The following is a 22,174-nucleotide window of genomic DNA, read 5'->3' on the forward strand; positions in this document are numbered from 1 at the left end:
CATACACACACACACACACACACACACACACACACACACATACACACATATATATATATATATATATATATATATATATATATGTATGTATGTATGTATGTATGTCAAAGTCTGCTTTATTGTCAATTTCTTCACATGCCAAGACACATAAAGAGATCGAAATTACGTTCCCACTATCCCACGGTGACAAGACATAGTTCACAATGTACATACAAGTAAACAACACAAGAAAATAGAAAAAAGAAGGTACAAACAATGAATAAATAAGAGTGATGAATGAATAATAAATAAACAAAAAAACACAATAAATAAGTACAGGACGCTACGCAGAAGGGGGAAGAGAGTTCAGGATCCTAACAGCCTGGAAAATGAAGCTGTTGGTGAGTCTGGCGGTGTGGGAGCGCAGGCTCCTGTACCTCTTCCCAGAGGGCAGAAGATCAAACAAAGAGTGAGCGGGGTGACTCACATCACTCACAATCGTGGTCACCTTGCGGGCGAGATGGGAGGTGTAAATGCCCTTCAGGGTGGGGAGTGAAGCACCAATAATCTTACCAGCCGTGTTCACTATGCGCTGCAGGGCCTTCATGTTGTATTCAGTGCAGCTACCACCCCAGACGGCGATACAACTGGAGAGGACGCTCTCAATGGTGCCACGGTAGAATGTAGTCATGACGGCCGGAGGAGCACCTGCTCGCCTGAGTTTCTGCAGGAAGTACAGGCGGTGCTGAGCTTTCTTCGCCAGTGACGCGGTGTTGGCGGACCAGGAGAGGTCCTCACTGATGTGCACCCCCAAGAATCTGGTGCTGCTCACCCTCTCCTTCACAGCACCGTCGATGGTCAGCGGCAGGTGTTGGGTGTGACCCTTCCGGAAGTCAACAACAATTTCCTTGGTCTTGTTGACGTTCAGCAGGAGGTTGTTGTCCCTGCACCACGCGGTCAGAAGGTCAACCTCCAACCTGTACTGAGTCTCGTCGCCCTTGGTGATGAGACCCACCAGAGTCATGTCGTCAGCAAACTTCACTATGCGGTTGTCGCTGTAGGATGCAGTGCAGTCATCCGTCAGCAGGGTGAAGAGCAGCAGACTGAGCACACAGCCTTGGGGGGCCCCCGTGCTCAGCGTGATGCTGGCGGAGATTTTGTCGCCAACACGTACCACCTGAGGCCTCTGACAGAGGAAGTCCAGTAGCGAGTTGCAGAGGTAGGTACTCAGGCCCAGCTTGTCGAGTTTGCAGATGAGTCTTTGTGGCACAATGGTGTTGAAGGCAGAACTGAAGTCCACACACAGCAATCTCACATACGAGTCCCTACTCTCCAGGTGGGAGAGGGCCGAGTGTATGTATGTATGTATGTATGTGTATATGTGCGTGTGTAACTAGCCATGTAACTGCAAAGAGGCAGAGCCCCAGCATGTTTCCTTAGTGGGAGTTGTTTTCAACTGGACGTCAGGTCATCTCTCTTGCTTGACTGGTTAATTAAGACTATGAGTTGACTCAAAGTGGGTGGTCAAGTGAGTTCAAGGCACTCTCGCTTGTTTGTTGTACTTTGAACCAAAACATGTTGTAGGATGACGAAATTCAGTGGAACCTCTGAGGCCAAGAACAATTGCTGATTTGTCTAAATTTTGAAAGAAATTGAAATGGTCACCATTATAAAAGCTGTATTGACTGTGCAGATTTATTTTAAAGTATACTTACAAGTGGTACTTTGGTTAATCAACTCCAGGCCAATAACGAAAATGATGAATTTGTGTGGCCTGAAGCCTTTTAAGTATTTACAATATGACCTCAATAACATGACTGAATTCAAACCATTAGCGAACAGCGCTCTCTTCAGGGCAAATGATAGAGGTACAACACGAATCCAAAACAAAACTGCAGATCCAGCTATCCGATTAGGAGATGCGATTTAATTATTGCTGTCTAAACAAAATGGACAGCAAATATTTTTCATTGTTGCTGTTTGGGTTTAACCCCTTGACCAATTTTTTAAATGATTTCCCGAGATGCTATTGCTTCCAATTTCAAGTGGATCATGTAACATGTAATCAATCAGGTAACAAGAAGATTACCAAAGTGCAAAAAAAGAGAGAAATTTTGCTCTCATACAGTAAGTGACAGATCAAAATATGGAAAAAGGAAAACAACACGATATGTGGATTTACACCTTTATTGCTTTAACTTTGTTATAGCATTTAGTACATACTGTATTTGGTAATACATAGTTAAAGTTGTGTTTAAAAAAAAATACTATCTTGATTAAAAGTGCTTATGTGAAAATAATATAGCATCAAACCTGTAGAATGATAGCAAACACGTTTAAAAAGAAGTCACAAATGGATGAAATTAAGAAATATTCAATCATCTTCCAAACTTTCAAGTAATTTTGTGTACCATTATCTATTTTTTGTGCAAGAAGAAGAGCGTATGGGTACTACTGTTTACATTTACACTGCAACATTTTCAGTCAATTTCTGACTGTTAACTGAAATGTAACATATTAAAACTGACATGTTCTGAAGAAAAATTCCATCGTAAAATTTGCGTCCTAATGCAAGTTGTTGTTACTACTTTGTTGTTACATAGTTGTGTTACTGATATGACTATAATACCACAAAGGTAAAATGTCTCCAGTATACATTTGAAACAGCATTTAAAATGAAAGGAAAGCTCATAACTTACTTTAAACTGTATTAAGCCCTAACTCAAATTTGTAAGTGTGCAGATACACTCACTGAACACATGATTGGGTACACTTCAAAATCAAATGTGCTTTATCAAAATATCTAATTTTGAAACGATAGATCAAAAGCTATTGGCACTCACTGAGATGTATTTATGTATTTGTTAATTATGTTGGTTTTAGTTTGTAAAAGTGTATACTGTTTGTAACATTCTATAGATTTTTGACACAGGCATGTCGAATAATGTGGCCAGTAAGTGTATATGCTGAAGGTTAATCCATTTCAATCCATTCCAATCCATAATACATGCAATGTTTGTGTTACGAAACATAATGAGTTCATATCCAAATTGATGATTGTGACATGTTTATAAAAACAAAGCAAATCCTGACCACAAACAAAATGAATGTGGTTTTAAGATAACCTTTGTATAGGATAATTGTCATGTTCACTGGGGCAAAAAATAAAAAAATTAATGATGTTTCTGGAATGAAAGTAAGAATGAAACAAAAATTATGTTGCTTCTATAAGGCTCGGGTGATGTATTTTGTTCTGAAATATTCTACATTATGATCATCTCAAATTGATTCAACATTAAAGTGAGCCACAAACCAGGTCGATTGGGCCGTCAGGAAAAGTTCAAGGATTCAAAAGCCCCATTGCCACAGGAAGTGACATCACTATTGACAAAAGCCACGGCGCAGATTCAAACATCACGCTGATTGCTGAGCAGATTGGTAGAAACCCTGCAAGCAGAGCAAAATGTGATATGACATTTAGTTCTATTTGAAAGAGGGGAATTGGCAAGAGGTTGACTCACGGTGATGCACAGCCATGCTGTTCTCCTTCCAACCGGTGCCTTGGTAAACCCTGCACGTGTATGTGTAAGGCTTCTCGTCGGCCATCGGCGCCCAGGTGAGGCGGCAGAGGTTTGGGGCAAACAGGCTGACGTTGCTTCTCCTGCGGTCCTCAATGGACACGTAGATGACGGCGTTGGGGTAGGTGCTGCCCACCAGCCTGCTATCCTGACGATACTCGCAGTAGGGGCCCGGGATCTCGTTGGCGTCGGGAAACTCACAGTCCACCCTGATGTTCCTCTCCAAATAAGTCAGGCATGGAAACATCTGCGGCCCACGCGGAGGGAAAAGAAACGTGTACAAGGAACTCACTAGAGAGACACAAACGTAAGAAGAATGTGGTTCAGTCACAGTTATGCAGTTTGGATTGATTGTCCGATTGAATAAGGTGGAAATAATGTTTTCATTGGAAAGCAGGCTCTTGGGAATGATGTCATCATCATTAGCTACTGATTTCACTCCTTTGCAAACATCCAATCAGCTAAGACTGCATTTGGCAGGAACATAATCAAACAAATGGCACAAATTTATCTTAACGCCAACATCTTTGGACTCACATCTAGTCATGACAACATCATGCAAGTTGATTGAACTTTCTGTTCTTTCACAGCATACATGTTGGGATTCAGTCTTTAAATCTTGTTGCCTTAACAATTAATTGAAATTCACACCCACGTAGCAGAGAAAATTAAATTATGGAACTTACTGTGAGTTTGCTGATGTGTTATTATGATCCTGGTGAAGAGAAGGCATGTTGTGGTGAGCAGGTAAGGCGCCATTTGTGTTCAGTATAGTGCACTGAATTCCAGATCACATCAATAACCTTCACAGGACCTGCAGATAGAGTCCAACATGGGACCTCATGAGACTAGTTCTACAATCGGCTGAATACAGCAGTGACAGCAGCAGGAAAAACATGCATCATCATCTTGGCCTTGGAAGAATCCGCTAGCACCAAAAATAGCGGCTCAGTGCAGGCTGCAGATGTGACGACGCCCATGCAGTGACTTTGCACTGCAGCAAAGTACCCAGCTGCATACTCACATACTACAGATCCCCCCCCCCCCAACCCCGTGCGTCCACTTCCCCCCAAAAACAATGCCAGGATATTTCGCTCGATCTCAAAACATAGGATTGCACAACTTGAGTGTCCTACCTGCTTCGAGGGACGGGCGCTGCTTCCGAGTTGGATGGATCCGCACGCGCACACGAACGCGCACACGCACAATTCTCTTTATCTTATTGACCCTCTTTCTACCTACTGACAATGAATGATGCAATACTTTGTATTTATAGTGCTTTTATTTGTATGTATTTGCATAAATTTATCTGCCCACACCACAAAAATGAAATTAAAAGAAATACTGTATTACTGAACATTCCATTTTCAGCGGCGTAATGCCGCAGTTTGACACGAGCGCTCTCTGCTGGATAAATATTGTAATGCAGTCTAAAAGAGTGAAGACTGTTTTTGCTAAAGACAATGTGCAAATAGTTAAGATTAATAAGGAAAAAATTACAGCTCTGGGAAAAAAAAGTTATGTGACCCGGCAGTGAAATGTTTTTTGTATTTCGACTATTTTTTAGTTCTATCAATGACAATATTTTAACATTATTTAGAAGTTGTATTGTCAGAAGCTTATAGAATGGAAACAAATGATTATATCCATTCAAAAAATATGAAGTTGCGTCCCTCTTGACTGCAATAACAACTGTGTGTGCATGAATGTTTATCACTAAGGTGTTTGATGAGATTATTCCACACCATACTCATCCAGGCAAAATTGAAGGTAAAATGCTCCAAGAACAAGAAGGAAATTGAAGGCAACCTAGCAAACCAAATATTGGTTGACAGTTTGATCTGTGATTGTAAAGGATTTTTTCCCCATTACTTTTAGTCCTTTTTTATGATTAGTCCCTTTACTAACTCAATGGAGAAGATTTTTGTGAGTAGTGACATGAATTAACACAATCTAAATTGCATCATACAGTACATTGCAGAGCTGCTTTAATTAGCTGCTGGGGTTTGTGTCTTTGAGAGGTCTGCAACACCGCTGCCAATGTCCTTTGAGACTACTTTGGCAAGGGAGGTGTTCAGCAAATGTCCTTGAAGAGATGGATGAGCAGTGTGCACAGAATGTGCCACAGAGGATGTAATGTGTTTAGCGTTAACGTCCTTGATATTTAAAAACCATGTCCACACTTGTTTTAATGCAGATTTTGCACATAAAATATGCAATTTGCAAAAATTGCCGATGGTCGGGGCGTGGGGCGTGCACACCGCCCTCATTAGAGACTGTTATGGCAGTCAATGTCACTGTGCTGAATAATTTCTAGCTGCACCTTTCTTTTATTAGTGTCACACATCAGTTGCTTTAAAAAAAGGCAATGAATTGCCCAAGAGACAAATAACAGCACAGCAGAACAAGTGGATCATAAAAAAACTCACACTACAAAAGTATAGTGAGGTACAGCACATTAACGGCAGTAGGGAGACAATAGGGCAAATATATTTTTTGCCATGTCATTTTGTGTTTATGTTGAACAGGTAGAGCTGAATTGCGGGAAAATTATGATGAAGTGTACATTAAATTATGATTAAATGGCCACAAGAACCTGCTGTACATTTCCCAACATGAAATGAGGATCTACAGTACAGCCAATGAAGCGTGTCAGCTGATCAACTTCTGTCGTCTGATAAAAGACGGTGTGAGAAAAAAAAATCAATAAATGCCTATGTAATGTTGATAAATGTCCCTTAACTGGAGTGGAGCAGCCCTTTCTCCCCCTCCCTCACTGTCCCCCTCCCTTTTTCTCGCCTGTGTTTCTTCTCGGAGCCGACCTCTACTGTAACAACCCCTGGCATCACTGCAGAGCGCTGAGGAGAGCAATAAAACTGCATCAGACAAGGTGAGGATAATTCATACGCTATTTTTTTTTTGTTTGGCAGAATCTTATTTTGGGTAAAGAACGGACTTTTATGGCGTAAATGATTCTGCATGGACTTTTGAATGCAAATTATGATCTGAATGAGTTTGCAATGCTATTTGAAACTACATTCAGAAAAAAATATCAGTCGAATATATCTACACACTGATTGTTCATTTGTAAGGCTCGCTGATGAGTTTGAAGTTGGCCAATAATCAGAATTTGTAGGTGTGGTTATGAAAAGGAATGCATCACTGTTGGCATGTGTCCAGTGAACTTTCTAGCTCTTCACTGCACAGCATGAGAAGTAAGGCTACAATGCACCTACTTCCTCCAAATAGTGTCACAGTTGGCCAATGACACATTTGTTTTGAAAATAAAGCCCAGCTCATCTTCCCGGAATTCACTCAGCATTATTGGAACGAAAATATTATCAAATGATACGTTTGAAGCTATGCATGTGTACATTAATTTCAGTGTTTTTTTTTCCAGGATAGTTGCGAAAATGTTCTTCCTTACCGCAATTCTTTTATTTGGTAAGGTCATACATGGCATCTTTCCTAAACTGAGTGTGTTTCTGTGATAGTTATCTTTTTCTGAATTTGTCATTGCATGTCTTTGCATTGCAGGCTTTGCGACAGCTCAGAAGGTGATTCAAGTATCCTACTGCTCGATAAATGAGAACCACGTCAGGCTGGATTGCAAATATTCGCTTCCCGCTGAGTCACCCGAAGTATTTTGCAAGTACACACAAGGGGAAAGACTCCTGGACACGACCAACCCGGAGGAGGAGCAGCATGCCCCCTACAAGCACAGAGCCAAAGCCCGCATCTTCCCTGGCAACATCTGCCGGCTGCTGTTTAAAAACCTGCCAAATGGCAAGTCCAACTTCACCTGCAACATCAAACTGGCCGACTCAGCAACTGTGTCCAAAACCGCGGTGGTGGAGAAAAGTAAGTTTCCTTGGCCGTTAACATATCGTTAACATCCCATTCAAAAATCTTTCTCTATTCTTATTGCAGAGCTCCTCCTCCCCTGTTCTGCCTGGAGTGTCCTGTTACAAAGCTGCAGTGGCCTACTCTTGACCTTGATGACACTTCCGATGGTGCTCGAATTTGACTGGCTGTGAACGCCGTACCCAAGCTGCTCCGCCCGATCATTAGGTGGATCTCACTGGACTCTGACTGCACATGCAGCATCAAGTCATATCTAAGCTTAGTGTGCAAAAATACAATTGCATTTACTGTAGCCTCAGCTGAGTTCAAGCACGATCTCAGGAATATAGATGCGAAATGTGATATATTCTGTAGAATTAAATGGATCAGTATAGTGAATCTGTTCTGCATCATGAGAGAATCTTAGCTCAGGAGTGATATAATCAGCTTGCCCTAACCAAGTGACGCAAGACATCCGCCCAACTCAGCCAAACAATAATTAGTCTAAAAGCTATATAGGCTTCAAATGCATGCATAAGGTATGTAGATAAATCAAGAATGTTTACATGATCCTATAGCTGCTGTTACGAGCACATGACGAAAAGTGCTATTGCATGAAACCTGCCATGTTTGGATTTATAAAATGTGTACGGTGAAGAGAAGACATGCCAACTACAGCTGGGATTACAAATAATGGTTCATCAATAAAGCAAAGCACAGATGGTTGTCTGACAGTTAATAAGCTAGTTGTTTATACGGGAAGTTTAGTATTGTATCAGTCGTGGTGGTGTTTATGGATTATTATATTTTTTTATCATCCAAAGTATATTACAATGTTTGTTTTGTGTCCATCGTTTACCATAATAATAAATGAATAATCATTCAGAATCTTGACATTTAATCAGGTAAGGTTGATGAAAACTTGCAACCCACACGTTTTCTTTTCCCAGCAATTCCACAGGTGCTGAGTCGTTGTCAAACCTGATGTACGGCATGACTTGCACCGTCTTTGCACCTGAGGGACTTTTTCCCCCCCCACCGGAAGTGAGGTGCGCGCTTGTCACCTGAACCCGATCAAGCAGGTGGAGCCTATTTGATGAGGCCTCTGTCGTCCTTCTCAGCCGAAACTACACGACACACGATTAGGAAGTCTTGTCTGATTTAGTTTAAGTATTTCTGATTTTTGGATCTCCTTTTCAACCAGACGGAGGAACGCAGTAAAACAAACTGCAAAGATAAGCGCAAATATGTTTTTTGCTTTCTTGGTTTCGACGCTCTTGTTTGCGACGACAGGTAAGTTACTTACTAATTTGTTTTTGCGACTTTTTTTCTTTTAATGTTTAAAACATTTATCTGGTTGTTCGCCTGACATACTATCGCGCATTAAAGACTACGTTAAGAATTTTAAAGCGTTAAACTGATCTTCAAAATGCGGCCCTGCATATTTCTCTTCTGATACGTTGAGGAAGTCAAGAACAATTCACACTCCCGTATATCTACTTTTTAGAGTCTACATCTCGGACTCGCACAATCTTTGTGGAACTAAATTATTTCGTCAACTCAAACTTGAAACCGGTTCTGAATCCCAACAATGCGATATGCTTGACGTCGTCACGCTTCTCTGGTCACAACAATAGGAACCTCTGTGCGAAGAATTAAATGTTCTCGGTGTTGAATGATATCAGGTATTTTACTAATTTACAAAAGTGGTAATTTTCTTTACATGTAGCTAGATAAGTTAACCAAATGATTAGAAACTGTTCTCCCTATGATGCAGTGCAGTTCTACGCCGCTTCTACATCCATACCAAAACCACTAAATTAAAACATGTTCATGTTTTTTTAAAACTGATTCCCTTCCTACATTACACAATAAATACTTTTTCACACTGTTATTGGAGTTTTTTTTGGTAAGTTTTAGTTTGGCATTCCCCATTAAAGCATAGTTTCGTTTAGATTGTTACAGTTTCGATGCTGCTTCAGCGACTTGGAGCAAGTGGAGCATTTTTCCGTGCCTACGCCCTGTAGGCTTTTTGCCACAGTCAGTCACCTGTCGGCCCATAGTCTGACAAGCAGCCTTCAAACCTTTCTCATCAGTGGCGGGTGATTGTTGTGATTTGATCTTGTAATCAGTCCAATATTTTATATTCTTCTAAGTAACAGCTGACCTTCCCTCCATGTAAGAGCAGTGACGTGTGCAGTTGCTTCCGGGTGTAAAGTCATAACAACATGAACCCATGTTTTGTATTTGTGTCAACAGGTGTAAGTAGCTTCTCAGTTACGACATCCAATGCAAACGTGCAAGTGAAAGAAAATGAAGGTAAGTTTTAACATATTTGAGGGCAGTTTTAATATTGCCACATGAGCTCTATCAGTCAACAAGTGGTTGCACATTTAGGTGTTTGTTTGTTGAAACTTCTCAGTGTTTTTATTTATTGTGGTTTCTACTATTCCAGGGGTTGATCTGACATGCTCATATTCTGCGGACTTTGGTCAAAGTGCCAGGGTGGAGTGGAAGTTCAAAGACCTTACAGGGTCACAGAAATATATCTATTATAACGGCAAAACCACGTGTAAGTTGTTTTGACACTAAATATTTCCAATGTTACTTGGCCAAATATACTTGATACATGTTTAGCAGTACCAAGCGGTCATTTTTCATCTCCAACTTTCCCCACTACTCCCCGATGCCATCAGGAACCCACCGCTGTTAATCAATAACAAAGAAGCATGCTACAAGGCTAGCTGGCAGTGACGTGCATTGTGCGTGGCGGTTAATGTGCAACTTTTCCCACAGCATCGTATGGCAACCGGGTGACAATATATGGCAGCAATCTAAGATTCAGTAAAGTGACCCGTTTGGATAACGGCGTGTACGACTGTGAGGTGTCTGGTGTTAACAGCCAATTTGGGGAGGCCCGGGTGAAGCTCACAGTTCTTGGTAAATATTTCCATGGGCATTTTAGCTGTTTTGCAGATAATGGAATAAAATTGTTTTGCAATATAATTTCAATGCATTGGGTGAGTGATGCTAAAGAAAACAGCATTATTTCCCCACAGTGCCTCCCTCGCCACCCTTGTGTAGGATTCCCTCCTCCGTAACGACCGGCAAGAGTACCACTCTGTCCTGCCACGATAGAGATGGCTCGCCCCCTCCCCAATACAGGTGGTACCGAAACAATGTTCTTCTGCCACCTGAGCCTAGCAAGATGTCCGGCTTCCAGAATAGCACCTATGTGCTGAACTCGGCCAATGGCAACCTGGTGAGCTACGACGCTCTGTTGTCTTCACCATTTCAACCTCGAGCACTCCCTTTTCAGATAGGAAAACCTGTTTTCTTATATTTTCACAGGAGTTCCCCGCTGTCAGAAAGACAGATACAGCAGAGTACTTCTGTGAGGCTTTCAACAACGCTGGTCCTCCACAGCGCTGTAGAGCTGTGAATATGGAAGTCCGTAAGTGCCCCTTATGCAGTTTGGTGCCGGACAATGCTTAATGTTAATGTTGTAAAAGAACCTCCAGATGACGTTTTACCACAATTTTATTCTTTAAGGTGACATTAACACCGGGGGCATTGTTGCTGGGGTAATCGTGGGTCTCCTATTGCTCGCCCTGCTCGTTGTGGGAATTTGGTATGCTCACAAGAAAGGATACCTGCCCCGTGAGTACACAGCTGTGCCTTCTTTGGATTGTTATCCTGTATCAATGTTTGCGATAATTGTGAGATCATGAGCAGAAGAGAGGATTGTAGTTTGTATAGCTTGATGACTTGGTATTCTTCCTTCTGATTACAGAAATGACTGAAAGGTAAGAGTATTTTCTTATTTTTATTAGGCACAGTTGATTACATCAATTTATCCCCCCTCTCCCCCACACACACACCACCACAATTGGTTTGAAATGGTTCTGTTTCTCAAATGTGTCTTGCAGCAAGCCAAAAACCAACGTGGTCTACCAGCCACCTTCTGTGTATGGCGGTGAGGATGATGATGTAAGTATGACACTGCCTGGCAAATTCCAAAACTGTTTTCTGTAAATGCCTGCAAATGTTTATTTTGCTTTTATTTAATCAGTTTTAGGTCTAAATGGGAAAATTTAAATACTGTATATCATATAAATTATTTGTTTGTGTTCATAGGGCGAGTTCAAGCAGAAGTCATCATTTGTGGTATAGTCTGCAAACAACAGTCATGGCTGGTTTTAACTGTTTTAGTGTGACCTTTTGTGGTTTTTACATGTCATCCCGGTAATTTTTATATTATATGATCTAAAGCTCTCTCGAACATTTTTTTTTTTTTTACAACCTTCTGTAAATAGGTTATTTTTTATTTGTGCCGTTGGTAAAATCATTCTTACTGGCCTTTGGTGTGACTGACATTTTGTAATATGTTAGTTTAACATTCCATCGAAAATACTGCAAAAATTCTTCCAGAAATTAACTTGTTACATTTGTTCTCAAATTCTATTTGTCTATGACTCCAGTTTGAGAAATACATTTGTTAAAATAATGAAAACAGGGTAATGTACTGTATTTGTCCCGAACTGTGATTGTATTTCCTATGAAAAGCACAGTACTAGAGTTTGAGAGATGTGCATTGATGTTCTATTTTTACTTTTTTGTTTTTAATCTTGATATTGACTTTTATAGTCTTATCACAGCTATGAACTCTTCTTGAAGATTGGTTCTACTTTCTGGTAATTTATCCTCCAACAATCATGCGCTTGCAGCGTTGATATAGACAGATGTTGGTGCATAGAGTATGAATTAATGCAATATCTGTTTTATTGAATATTTATTGGGAAATCTTGCAAGTTTTCCACATTTTTGCTGCGTTTGGAGTTGATGGATTTACCTAACAATGTAACTTTTCGGTAAAAGTAAATAAAATGTTTTCATATGTGTTAGTCTGCTGATGTCTCAACAGTAGTGATCTGTAATTTCAACAAAATATTTGTTTCCAGCGTCATGATGCTAAATACAGTACATGCCAGATGTTTTGAATAAATTGTCTAATCAAAAATGTAATGTTTTAAACCCTTTGCAATATAAACAGGTTACTGAGACAAGAAAAGGGTGACCAAAATTACCCAAAAATTGCTTCTTTACTATGGCAACAGATAATGTTTTTGTATTTGCTGTGGTCTAGTTTACGCATGCGCATTGACGCCCCCTAAGACAGGAAGTGTGAACCACTCTTTCCACCATCCGCCCCCAGATCGGATCTGCATCACACCGCCTCAAACCCATCTGAATAATAGCGTTGTAGTTCTTTATCACGATGCTGTCATTTCCACGAGCGAGCTCATGGGCGTCCTACAGCGCCTCACTGGCTGTCTGACTCGACGGGTCGCCGATTTTTGTCTTCCAGGCACAGGATCTGCCTCCCTCCCGGAGACAAGTCCGCGGTGGAAGGAACGAAGCTAGCATTTTAGTTGCATTTGATTTGTCATCCGGCGGACCGGATGCGAGAGGCGAGTTCGACCCCGATATGTTCCTCTCCGCGGCCGGGTACGGTAGCTCGCGACCACCGCTGGCCCAAACAGTCCAGGTGACTCGGCATGGCTGACCCGAGCTGCGATCTCCGTGGTTGCACCTAACTTAAGACCCATGAGACTTCCCATCTTTTTTGGGCGTAAAATAGACCGTTTTTGAATTAAATGAAATGAAATACGTCAGAGAATCGTGCATACCGTTGGAGCAGTAAATGATGGCAGCTAAAGAGGAACTCTACGCCAAAGTGACCCCGCGGAGACAGCGCCAGACTCGTGTAGGCACCGTCAAACATGGGTCAACTCTGGACGTGCTGCTGTCCATGGGCTTCCCAAAGACCAGGGCGTGAGTACACTGCACCACTACACGCACACACACAAACAGTAATCCTCAGAACTACTGTTCTATATGTACTACGTTTTTAATGTGGCGTTTAGGACTTTGGCTGCACTCCTGCAGAAAGATGATGCTGTATTGTGTGACCCAGATGTTGCACTTGCCAGTCTCTCTTGGATTCAGTGGTTCCTGCTCAAATATTTATTTTCCACTCCATTCATCTTTGAGAGGGTTGGGTTGCCAAGAAACAAGCCCTGTTTGAATGAAATATGGAGGTTATGTAATGATGTTAAAAATCCCATAAATGAGTAAAGTGTTTTCCTCTGAATGCAGCTGTGGTTTGTTTCTAGGTCATTGAAAATTGAGGTTGAGCATCTGTACAGTGGTTTGATTTCTCAGTATGTACTCCAAACAACAAAGGCTCGATCTTTTTTGAAATCGGATGAAGTCATAGGCATGTTTTCTTGACTTCCTCCAACATCCCCAGAACACACATGTTTGGCTAATTGAAGACTTAAATTGTCCATGTGTGTGAATGAAAGAATGGTTGTTTGTATGTATGTGCCCTGTGATTAGTGACCAGTCCAGTGTAGTGTACCCTACCTTTGACTCAAACACTCCTGGGATAGACTAGCTCACCTTTTCCCCATTGCATAAGGGCTCTTTTACATAAAAAGAGCACGGCACAAAACTGCTGAACACCAAACACCTTTTGCTCTTGCATTTTTTCAAATTGGTGAACTCTCTAAAACTTTTATATATATAGTATATAATAATATAATATATAATATTTTTTATATATTTCTCCTGCATGTATCTGCAAAAACTGTTAGGCCTACTCATCTTGCAAGTAACTAAGGCATGTTATGCCATCTAGTGGTGGTTGTTGACATTACAAACTAAAAAAGTCAACCCCTGTATACAGTAATCCCTCGTTATATCACGGTTGACCTTTCACGGCCTCGCTGCTTCACGGATTTTTTTTTCGCAGTGCACTGTGTTATGGCTTCAGAAGAAAAAGACACTACAGAGCGGAGTCATGCCGTAGCGGCACAGTCAGAGGTGCAGTGAAATAGGCGTGAGTCACAATTTGTCCTACTATACAGTATGTACTTCGTATTGATGATTAAAATTATTATTTTACTGTAGTTATTTGTAAGAAAGTGTTTACTTCACTTTGTTAAACAAATGCTTGGACCTGAAATCAAGTTTTATTCCTTGGTTTCAATGGTTTAGCTGTATAATAGTGGTGGAAAAAAATAAAGGTTTCTACTTCACGGATTTCACCTATCACGCGTTCTTTTCGGAACGTAACCCCAGTGCAAAACGAGGGATTACTGTACTTTATTTTTCCCCCGTTTTCACATTTTGGATTTTTTATGTTTTTCCCCAAGATTTTTGTCATTTTTTGTGGAATATACTATTACTATTACCAGTGATGTGTAAAGAATTACAAAAAGTTTAAAAAATGTTTTTGAATGAACGAATCAAGGGGGCCACTCAGTGTGGTGAACTTCAAGAAGCCAGTTGCCATGGCCAGTTTGGAAGAGAGAAAATCTCGGCTGAAGTTAAATGAATTATTATTTGTGACTTAAAGAGAGTTTGTGTTGTCATGCACAAGCTGGAACTGACTGCCATTTTGCGTAAATAAATCTTACAGTGAAAAGTGGTAAATTTTCCTTTTTTGTGACCAGGTTATTTCCCAAATGGCAGTTTGCGAGGCAATAACAGAAAAATCTATCATCAGGGCCTAGCTTCAGGGAACAAGGCCTTTATTGTATTGGAGGGTGGGAGTATGAAACGCAAATGCACACACAGCCGCACAAATACCCGCGTGTACGAGAATCAACCCTTCTGTTAAATCGAGTGGTATCGTTGCTGAGTCATTCAAGAATTGACCGGTGCAATCTGATAGGAGCTGCAAGCAACTCTGTTCACTGGTCATGTCCAATGTCCGGAAGAAAACTGTTCCCATTTATATTTCATCACTCTGTTTTGCTTCTTGAGTGTTGGTGTTATTTTCTAATTCACATTAATAAATCAACAATGTAGCTGGTATTCGGTTGGATCACTGAAAAGATTGGTAAGTGGATGGAAAACTACACAAACTAGTTTCTAATGTACGAGGGACGCCCCGAAACCATAACCTTTCTTTAAGGCCACTTACGAGCACAAATATGTACAAATAGTACCATGATACTATTCCCGATACAAAAGTTCTGGATGCATGAGGTACATTCCACTGCAGGCAAACTCTGAGCTTGGATTCAAGGCGGCTAAGCGGAAGTTGCTTATTTCCTGCAGTGGCTTGTGACCTTCTCTGTTGAGACGGTGGTTTGAGGGCAGCTGAGGCAGACGTTGCAATGTCTCACACTTTCACACAAGACAAAATGACACAGGTGCTGAACAGAGTTTGAAAATCCAGATTGTTTAAACATTACATAAAAAAGACACTCATCAACATGATGATTTTGCATTTGTTTAGTGATTATTCCATTTCTAGATTGAAGTGATACATTTTGCAGCTTTCCTCCAAAATGCTTCTTATTCGTGTTGAGCTTAAGCTAATGTCAAGTCACGTTTGTCAAATAAAAAGTGGGAACATAAAACAACACACTTCACCCACACAATGTCCCACTCGCTTCCTTTATGGTGTCTCAGACGCGCTCCATTATAACATGTGACTTTGAATGTGTGCTCCAGAAATAATGAAGCGAGAAGTCATCTTCCTTGGTTGTTACATACAGGCATGTCCTGACGTCGATAGTTAAACTAATAGCTAAATCTGACAATCATGACCATTTGTCTTGAGAGCTGAGTCATGGAGCGGCCCTCAAGTTGTTGCTTAACACATTCATGCGTAGGCGATGGAAGTATCAAGCTGTTTTGATGCCCCGAGTGCTTATGACCCTCTGTATTGTGACTAAAAAAAAAAAAACAGAAACAAATGCACAGTCTAAGTTGACAGTGTCATATTCTGCTAAGACAGCTGACAAAAGAATAGGCAGAGAACTTAAACATGTCTTTTATGTTAAATGTGTAACTGAAATGTTACCACATGTTGGTGGAATGAATGACACTTTCCACTCTTGTTTGATCTAATCATGGTCACTTCTAGGTGGAAGTCAAACATAATCCAGAGGTATTTTTTCCCCCCCAACTCATCTTTGTCTAGCTGTGAACAGGAAATGCAGTTTATAAATAACATGCTCATTTTTGCTAAGGGCAAGGGAAAAGACTTTGGTGTGTGTATCTATTAAGGACAGTTGGTGCATGGCTGCTTTTACTATGTGGAGCACATACAACTAAAGCATTCATCTCGGAAAAAAAGATTTAAAGGATTAAATGGCAGATGTGATTCACAAGGGGGCCAAAACACAATCGACACTGGACACATGTGCACCAGTTAAGAAACAAATTTCATTTTGGGGATTTTCAGTCATTAAAAACCAAGTTTTAAAAAGAAAACATTCCACGAAAAACGTTTAATTGCATACTTGTGTTTTCCCCCCCCAAGAGAACAAAAGAATAAGTAAGATTATCTCGACATGTTGGCTGGCAGTGTGTTTGAAAAACATTTTCATTATTGCAACCTAGCCCTAAAATTTTCTCTGTTCCATCCAAATCAATGTTTTCTATGTTTTCACCGTCACTATTGTTTTTGGCCCTCCTGGTATGAGTTATTGAGACTACATCTTGTCATTTGACTTCTCTCTTGGGATTTGTGTTCTTTTTTTTTTTTTTTTCTCAATCTCCCTCTAATAAACTTTGGCCGGAAGAGGCTCTATTGATTTTGTGACTGAGTTTTCTCTTGATCTTTGTGTCTTTGCAGATTGAAAGCTTTGGTTTCGACAGGAGGGAAAAACGTCCAGGCAGCTTGTGACTGGTGAGACTCACGCACACACACTTACGCACACACACATTGCCGTTTTCCCCATTACTAACTCACCAATGGAATGTGACTAGAGTTCAACAATGGTAAGCAAATTGCGGAAGTGACACTGCTCTCATAGTCATAGTCGTACAGTCCTTGATTTTAAATAGTCTTTTGGGCCATTTTTCTATTCTTAACTCTTGTTGCCATTTTTGTATGTGTGCAGGCTCTTTTCGCATGTGGATGACCCTTTCCTGGATGACCCTCTGCCTCGGGAATATGTGTTGTATCTGCGACCCAGTGGTCCGCTGCTGCAGCAGCTCTCGCTCTTCTGGCAGCAATCTCGCCTCTCATGTGGCAAAAATAAGGCACACAACATCTTCCCCCACATCACCCTCTGCCAGTTTTTCATGGTCAGTCTCAATCTCATGTCAAATTGTGACGGCTTATCGAAGCGTCAAGACTTTGGATTAACTCATCCCCTTGTAATTCTTCATCCCGGATTTGACGGCTTTTGTTGTTGTCAATTCTACTATACAGTGTGCCGACGGGAAAGTGGAGGCTCTGTCAGATGCCCTCCAGACCTCTGTTGCTAAGTGGAAAGGTCGTATACCCATGCCCCTTCCCCTGGAGTTGTACACGTCCTCCACCTTCATTGGGCTCTTTGTGGAGGAGCAGGTGGCGGAGGTGCTGAAGAGTTTTGCAGCCGATTTTGCAAATGAAGCAGAAACTAAAGCAGGTAGATTTTTTATATGGATTTATTTTTTAACGCACTGTAAGTAAAAACAGAAAGTTGCATAGATGTCACCTGTCAGCACATTTTCTCTGTCCAGATGTGCATGTTGAGCACCATAAGAAGCAACTGCATGTCACCTTGGCGTACCACTTCCAAGGCAGCCATCTTCCAGTTTTAGAAAAGCTGGCCAAAAACGTAGATGTGTCGTCAGGCTGCGACTGGCTGGCTGTGCTCTTCTCCCGGGATATTCGCTTTGCTAATCATGAGGTAGGAATGTGTCAGATGGTTCACTGTGGCCTTTCAAATGTCTGCATTTAGTCCACTATATCTGAATTATTTACGACTAATTTTCTCATGTAGACACTGCAGGTCATGTATCCCTATGTGCCTCAAAATGATGACGAACTCGAACTGGTGCCTGGAGACTTCATCTTCATGTCACCTATGGAGCAAAGCAGTGCCAGTGAGGGCTGGGTTTACGGCACGTCCCTGGGCACGGGGCTGTCCGGCCTGCTGCCCGAAAATTACGTCAGCCGCGCTGATGAGTCTGACACTTGGGTTGTTCATGGGTAAGAATGAGCACCTCACACAAGTGTTTGCTTTCTCTTTCATGATAAGAACCTTACGGCCTGTGCCAATGCATAGCATAACCTGTGCTCTAATAAAGACTACGTATAACACAATTAATTGTTAGATACAGCCTACTCGTCCGTGACACCTCTCGACATAATGTTGAAAGATATTTTTGTCCATTCCTCAGGTCTCATTCCATTCTCAATTACACCTCCCCGTCTAATGCTGGCAGCACCCTAGGTGGCTTACTGTTTGATGAACAGCACACTGACAGTCTTCTGGACAGTCTGGTGGATCCCCCAAGCCTCGGTGGCCTCTGTCCTCCCATGCAGGTATGGTATTCCTTTATCAAATCAAATCAATCTTTATTTGCCAAGTTTGAGCATGCCAAACAGGGAATTTGACTCCGGTACATCTTGGCCTCTGTACAACATTTAGGTAGCTAACAACATTCAGGACAACATGTGCAAAAATGGACAAGTATTCTCAAACATTCCCTGATCTTAAACTCCCAGGAGGGCAAGGAAAAGCTCAGAACTCCTACTAGGGGAAATGAGAACACTTCAGAAGAGACCAGAGAAGAGATTGTCAGTCTTGTAGAAATATCACACATATTACCTCCTGACTAGATAGACAAAGGGTTTGGAAAACCCCTCTTGATTACTGAAGTAATCATTCAACCTTCCATTTTCTTTCCAGGTGACGCGGGGAGCTGGTCAGTCTTCTCTGTCCAAGATGAGATTGTTTGTGTGCCGACACGGGGAGAGGATGGATGTTGTATTTGGGAAACACTGGGTCACTCAGTGCTTTGATGCCAAAGGTATGTACGCAGAGGGAACAGAGGGAAGTTTGTATATGGTAGCCACTAACTTTGATTCTTTTGAGTGTAGGCAGATATGTTCGCTCAAATCTCAACATGCCATCCAGCCTGCCAACCAGAAGCAACGGTCACAGAGACTATGATAAAGATTGTCCAATTACTGTGTTTGGCTCATCCCAGGCCCGTCTTGTAGGTTAGTTCTGTTTTGGGAAAAGAAAAAAAAAAAAAGTCACATACAGGCATTGGGAGTTCTTGCAGATATAATCAGAATATTGTTGCCCTATCTCAGGTGAAGCCTTGTTGGAAAGCCACACCACAATAGACTTTGTGTATTGCTCTCCTTCACTTCGCTGCGTCCAGACCGCTCAGCACATTCTGCAGGGTAGGACTCCTCCAATACTAACATACTACATTTGAACGTAACCTCGATTCTCTGGGAAGTCTTCTCTGAAAGTTTCTTTGTGGGATTTTATGTTTCAGGTCTCCAACAGGAGGGGAAGACAAAAATCCGTGTGGAGCCTGGACTTTTTGAATGGACCAAGTGGGTTTCAGGCACCTGTTTACCCACCTGGATTCCTCCAACAGAGCTGGCTGCTGCCAATTTGAGTGTGGACACAACATACAGGTACAGACTATGCTGGAACTTGAGCATATTAACATATTCCCTTCACATATTCTGTATGTTCCTCTTCCTTAGACCTCATGTGCCCGTAAACAAGCTAGTGGTTTCTGAGTCTTATGACACCTACATCAGCCGAAGCTTCCAAGTGACTCGAGAAATCCTATCAGAGTGCAAAAATTTGGGTACAGTGGACTCTTGCTCTCACCCTAAATATAATTTTTCTGACAGCCACTATAAATGTGGCCACTGTGCTTTGTCAGCATTCATTTTACAAATGTTGTATGATGAATTGCTGAGTGTCATTCACCAGCAATTGAACAATGGTGTCAGTGGACTTTGGTTCTTCTTCTACCTCTTTCATACAGGAAACAAGGTTCTGATTGTGGCCCATGCGTCCTCCCTGGAGGCCTGCACTCGCCAGATACAAGGACTCAGCCCACAAAACTCCAAGGACTTTGTGCAAGTTGTGCGAAAGGTCGGACAGATGCCGATTACATCACATGGAATAAGATGTCTCATTGTTTTCCCTCAATAACACAGCGGTGCATCTGCTCTGTGCATTTTGACAGATTCCCTACTTGGGATTTTGTGCTTGTGAAGAAATGGGTGAGACGGGGGTGTGGCAACTGGTTGACCCCCCCATCCTGCCTTTGACACATGGACCCAATCACAGCTTCAACTGGAGGGAAATGCTCATGCCGGACTGAAGAATGACACACATTTCCTTCAACATTGTGACATGCAGAATCAGTATTTATTTTTTAACCACACCGCTACCAAAAAAAAAAAAAAAAACACGTCTGGCTTCCATGAACTGCATCTTGTCAAAAACGTGCATTTTCTGGGGGGAGCAAATGTATTGAGATGCACAGCTCAGGAATGTGATGATAACAGCAAACAGTAGCTGGACTCATGTCTTTGTATTCTCCCACCCGTATATACACTGTGACAAGAATTATATGAGAGAGACTACAGAAAAACATTTCAGAAACTATTATTTGACTTGTGGCTACAGGGAAGAAGCACAAAAGGAGTGTTGACATGAACGAAATTATCATTGATTTCATGGTGGAAACGTTTTGGGTTTTTTGTACCTGATTTTATTCCAGTAATATCATTAGTCCTTATGTTCTGCCGAATTATTGTTATTATTATTATTGTTATTATTATTATATTATTATTATTATTATTGTATGAACCCAATGCAGTTTTGATAACCCTCACTGGAACCTAATGAAGTAATTCATGTTTTTTTTTTCTTTAGCTCTTGCTGCAATGTGATACTATTATAATGCTTTTAAAAATGTTGTTCATTCATCCACTTTAGTCATATTTTACTTAGCTGTACATTTAGAAAGACTTTTATAAATCCAAATATCCCATTCATGCGTTTAAAACGGAATAAAGATGGGTGGAGCATCTATTTGCAACTATTTCTGTAAGTGACTAAGTTTTAGCAGTCAAGTCACCGCGCCTGCAGTTTTGCCACGCCAATTGAACAACATTGCAATTGTAAACTTTGAGTTTAATTTTGCAACCTTTATTTTCGTACTTTTACGTTAAACTGTCTTTGTTTTGACAGCGTCTGCAGGTGTTGCTACTAGCTTGTTGGTATTTAGAAACCGAGGATTGCTGAAACAGACTTAGTCGTCATGCGTTGTTGACAAACAAGACGCATTCCATGTTAACTTTGCAACCGTCGACACTTGCAACACAATTTATTTTTTGACAGTAGTCAGTTGACAGTATTTTTTGTTTAGTTTTGGACGCAAACTTGTTTGGGTAAGCACACTGCATGGTCATGCGACATCAAATTGGACATCATCAAGGTGCTTACCAGCTCAGGTAAGACAGACATGAAATAATACATTCATATATGTATTGCTCTTGTAAAGCAGTCGAATAAAATCATGAAGTCATTAAAATATTAAGCATAAAGCTAAAGGAGAAGTGGGTAGTTTGGGCACTAGATGTCGCTCAATTCTGGTGTTCCAAGTGGACAGGCTTTCTCGAGACGTGGACCAAGAAGTCAGTCAGTAATACAGTACTATCATTCTATATACTTCCCACGTTATGTTTTAAATGTTAAATGTCAGACTTTACTTTAAATATAAATCAAGTCAAACAGTACCAACGTAATGCTCAACATTGACATTAAATGATATAATAGGCCGAAATGTTTATCAATGTAAAAAATGAGGCAGATATTGCTTTTCATCGCTTTTCCATGCTTTTTTACTGAATATTCTGTGTTTTTCTTGTTGCTTTTCTGACATATGTTTCCTTATACTACCTGCTTTGCTGTTCAAGCTTTGACCAGCAG

At 41.1% G+C, this 22,174-nt stretch overlaps 4 protein-coding genes across 6 annotated transcripts; 3 read left to right on the plus strand and 1 right to left on the minus strand.

Moving 5' to 3' along the window:
• Nucleotides 1–2,150: 2,150 nt before the first annotated feature.
• LOC148386000 (uncharacterized) lies at nt 2,151–4,835 on the minus strand. The gene is made up of 4 exons (XM_088399215.1): nt 4,694–4,835; nt 4,244–4,371; nt 3,501–3,848; nt 2,151–3,426 (listed from the first exon to the last, which is right to left on the minus strand). Exons 2-4 carry the CDS (start codon nt 4,314–4,316, stop codon nt 3,320–3,322), a joined length of 528 nt encoding a protein of 175 aa, XP_088255341.1. The 5' UTR covers nt 4,317–4,371; nt 4,694–4,835; the 3' UTR covers nt 2,151–3,319.
• Nucleotides 4,836–6,332: 1,497 nt separating this feature from the next.
• Nucleotides 6,333–8,288, plus strand: thy1 (Thy-1 cell surface antigen). 2 transcript variants are annotated; one of them, XM_088399026.1, is made up of 4 exons: nt 6,333–6,447; nt 6,958–7,001; nt 7,095–7,418; nt 7,488–8,288. In XM_088399026.1, the coding sequence occupies exons 2-4, from the start codon at nt 6,971–6,973 to the stop codon at nt 7,592–7,594; spliced, it is 462 nt and encodes a 153-aa protein (XP_088255152.1). In that variant the 5' UTR covers nt 6,333–6,447; nt 6,958–6,970; the 3' UTR covers nt 7,595–8,288. The 2 variants fall into 2 exon arrangements, with proteins under 2 accessions (XP_088255152.1, XP_088255153.1); XM_088399027.1 differs by having other exon boundaries at nt 6,351–6,447; nt 6,963–7,001.
• A 188-nt stretch (nt 8,289–8,476) lies between these two features.
• On the plus strand, nt 8,477–12,309 carry f11r.1 (F11 receptor, tandem duplicate 1). Its single transcript, XM_088399214.1, has 10 exons — nt 8,477–8,693; nt 9,660–9,719; nt 9,856–9,972; nt 10,197–10,340; nt 10,460–10,662; nt 10,752–10,854; nt 10,953–11,060; nt 11,194–11,206; nt 11,330–11,390; nt 11,538–12,309. The coding sequence occupies exons 1-10, from the start codon at nt 8,648–8,650 to the stop codon at nt 11,571–11,573; spliced, it is 891 nt and encodes a 296-aa protein (XP_088255340.1). The 5' UTR covers nt 8,477–8,647; the 3' UTR covers nt 11,574–12,309.
• Nucleotides 12,310–12,582: 273 nt separating this feature from the next.
• On the plus strand, nt 12,583–21,274 carry ubash3ba (ubiquitin associated and SH3 domain containing Ba). Of its 2 annotated transcripts, none has more exons than XM_088398021.1 (14): nt 12,583–13,235; nt 17,059–17,112; nt 17,327–17,513; nt 17,641–17,839; nt 17,916–18,103; nt 18,197–18,405; nt 18,597–18,741; nt 19,109–19,229; nt 19,300–19,422; nt 19,519–19,611; nt 19,710–19,854; nt 19,927–20,033; nt 20,217–20,326; nt 20,421–21,274. In XM_088398021.1, exons 1-14 carry the CDS (start codon nt 13,105–13,107, stop codon nt 20,556–20,558), a joined length of 1,950 nt encoding a protein of 649 aa, XP_088254147.1. In that variant the 5' UTR covers nt 12,583–13,104; the 3' UTR covers nt 20,559–21,274. The 2 variants fall into 2 exon arrangements, with proteins under 2 accessions (XP_088254147.1, XP_088254148.1); XM_088398022.1 differs by having other exon boundaries at nt 17,934–18,103.
• The last annotated feature ends 900 nt before the right edge of the window (nt 21,275–22,174 follow it).

This window comes from Syngnathus floridae, chromosome 15 (assembly GCF_059516105.1).
Source record: "Syngnathus floridae isolate MCC-2025c chromosome 15, RoL_Sflo_1.0, whole genome shotgun sequence".
Taxonomy (NCBI): Eukaryota; Metazoa; Chordata; class Actinopteri; order Syngnathiformes; family Syngnathidae; genus Syngnathus; species Syngnathus floridae.

What these genes read in the sequence shown, in the direction of transcription:
- thy1 (XM_088399026.1), top strand. Translation starts at nt 6,971, where the DNA reads ATGTTCTTCCTTACCGCAATTCTTTTATTTG. An exon ending in TACCGCAATTCTTTTATTTG is followed by an intron (nt 7,002 to 7,094) that starts GTAAGGTCATAC and finishes TTTGCATTGCAG; the next exon opens with GCTTTGCGACAGCTCAGAAG. An exon ending in AACCGCGGTGGTGGAGAAAA is followed by an intron (nt 7,419 to 7,487) that starts GTAAGTTTCCTT and finishes TTCTTATTGCAG; the next exon opens with AGCTCCTCCTCCCCTGTTCT.
- ubash3ba (XM_088398021.1), top strand. Translation starts at nt 13,105, where the DNA reads ATGATGGCAGCTAAAGAGGAACTCTACGCCAAAGTGACCCCGCGGAGA. An exon ending in CCCTCTGCCAGTTTTTCATG is followed by an intron (nt 17,514 to 17,640) that starts GTCAGTCTCAAT and finishes TCTACTATACAG; the next exon opens with TGTGCCGACGGGAAAGTGGA. An exon ending in TCAGTGCTTTGATGCCAAAG is followed by an intron (nt 19,230 to 19,299) that starts GTATGTACGCAG and finishes TTTTGAGTGTAG; the next exon opens with GCAGATATGTTCGCTCAAAT.
- LOC148386000 (XM_088399215.1), bottom strand. Translation starts at nt 4,316, where the DNA reads ATGGCGCCTTACCTGCTCACCACAACATGCCTTCTCTTCACCAGGATC. An exon ending in AACACATCAGCAAACTCACA is followed by an intron (nt 3,849 to 4,243) that starts GTAAGTTCCATA and finishes GTGTCTCTCTAG; the next exon opens with TGAGTTCCTTGTACACGTTT. An exon ending in CAGCATGGCTGTGCATCACC is followed by an intron (nt 3,427 to 3,500) that starts GTGAGTCAACCT and finishes CTCTGCTTGCAG; the next exon opens with GGTTTCTACCAATCTGCTCA.
- f11r.1 (XM_088399214.1), top strand. Translation starts at nt 8,648, where the DNA reads ATGTTTTTTGCTTTCTTGGTTTCGACGCTCTTGTTTGCGACGACAG. An exon ending in GCTCTTGTTTGCGACGACAG is followed by an intron (nt 8,694 to 9,659) that starts GTAAGTTACTTA and finishes TTGTGTCAACAG; the next exon opens with GTGTAAGTAGCTTCTCAGTT. An exon ending in GGTGAAGCTCACAGTTCTTG is followed by an intron (nt 10,341 to 10,459) that starts GTAAATATTTCC and finishes ATTTCCCCACAG; the next exon opens with TGCCTCCCTCGCCACCCTTG.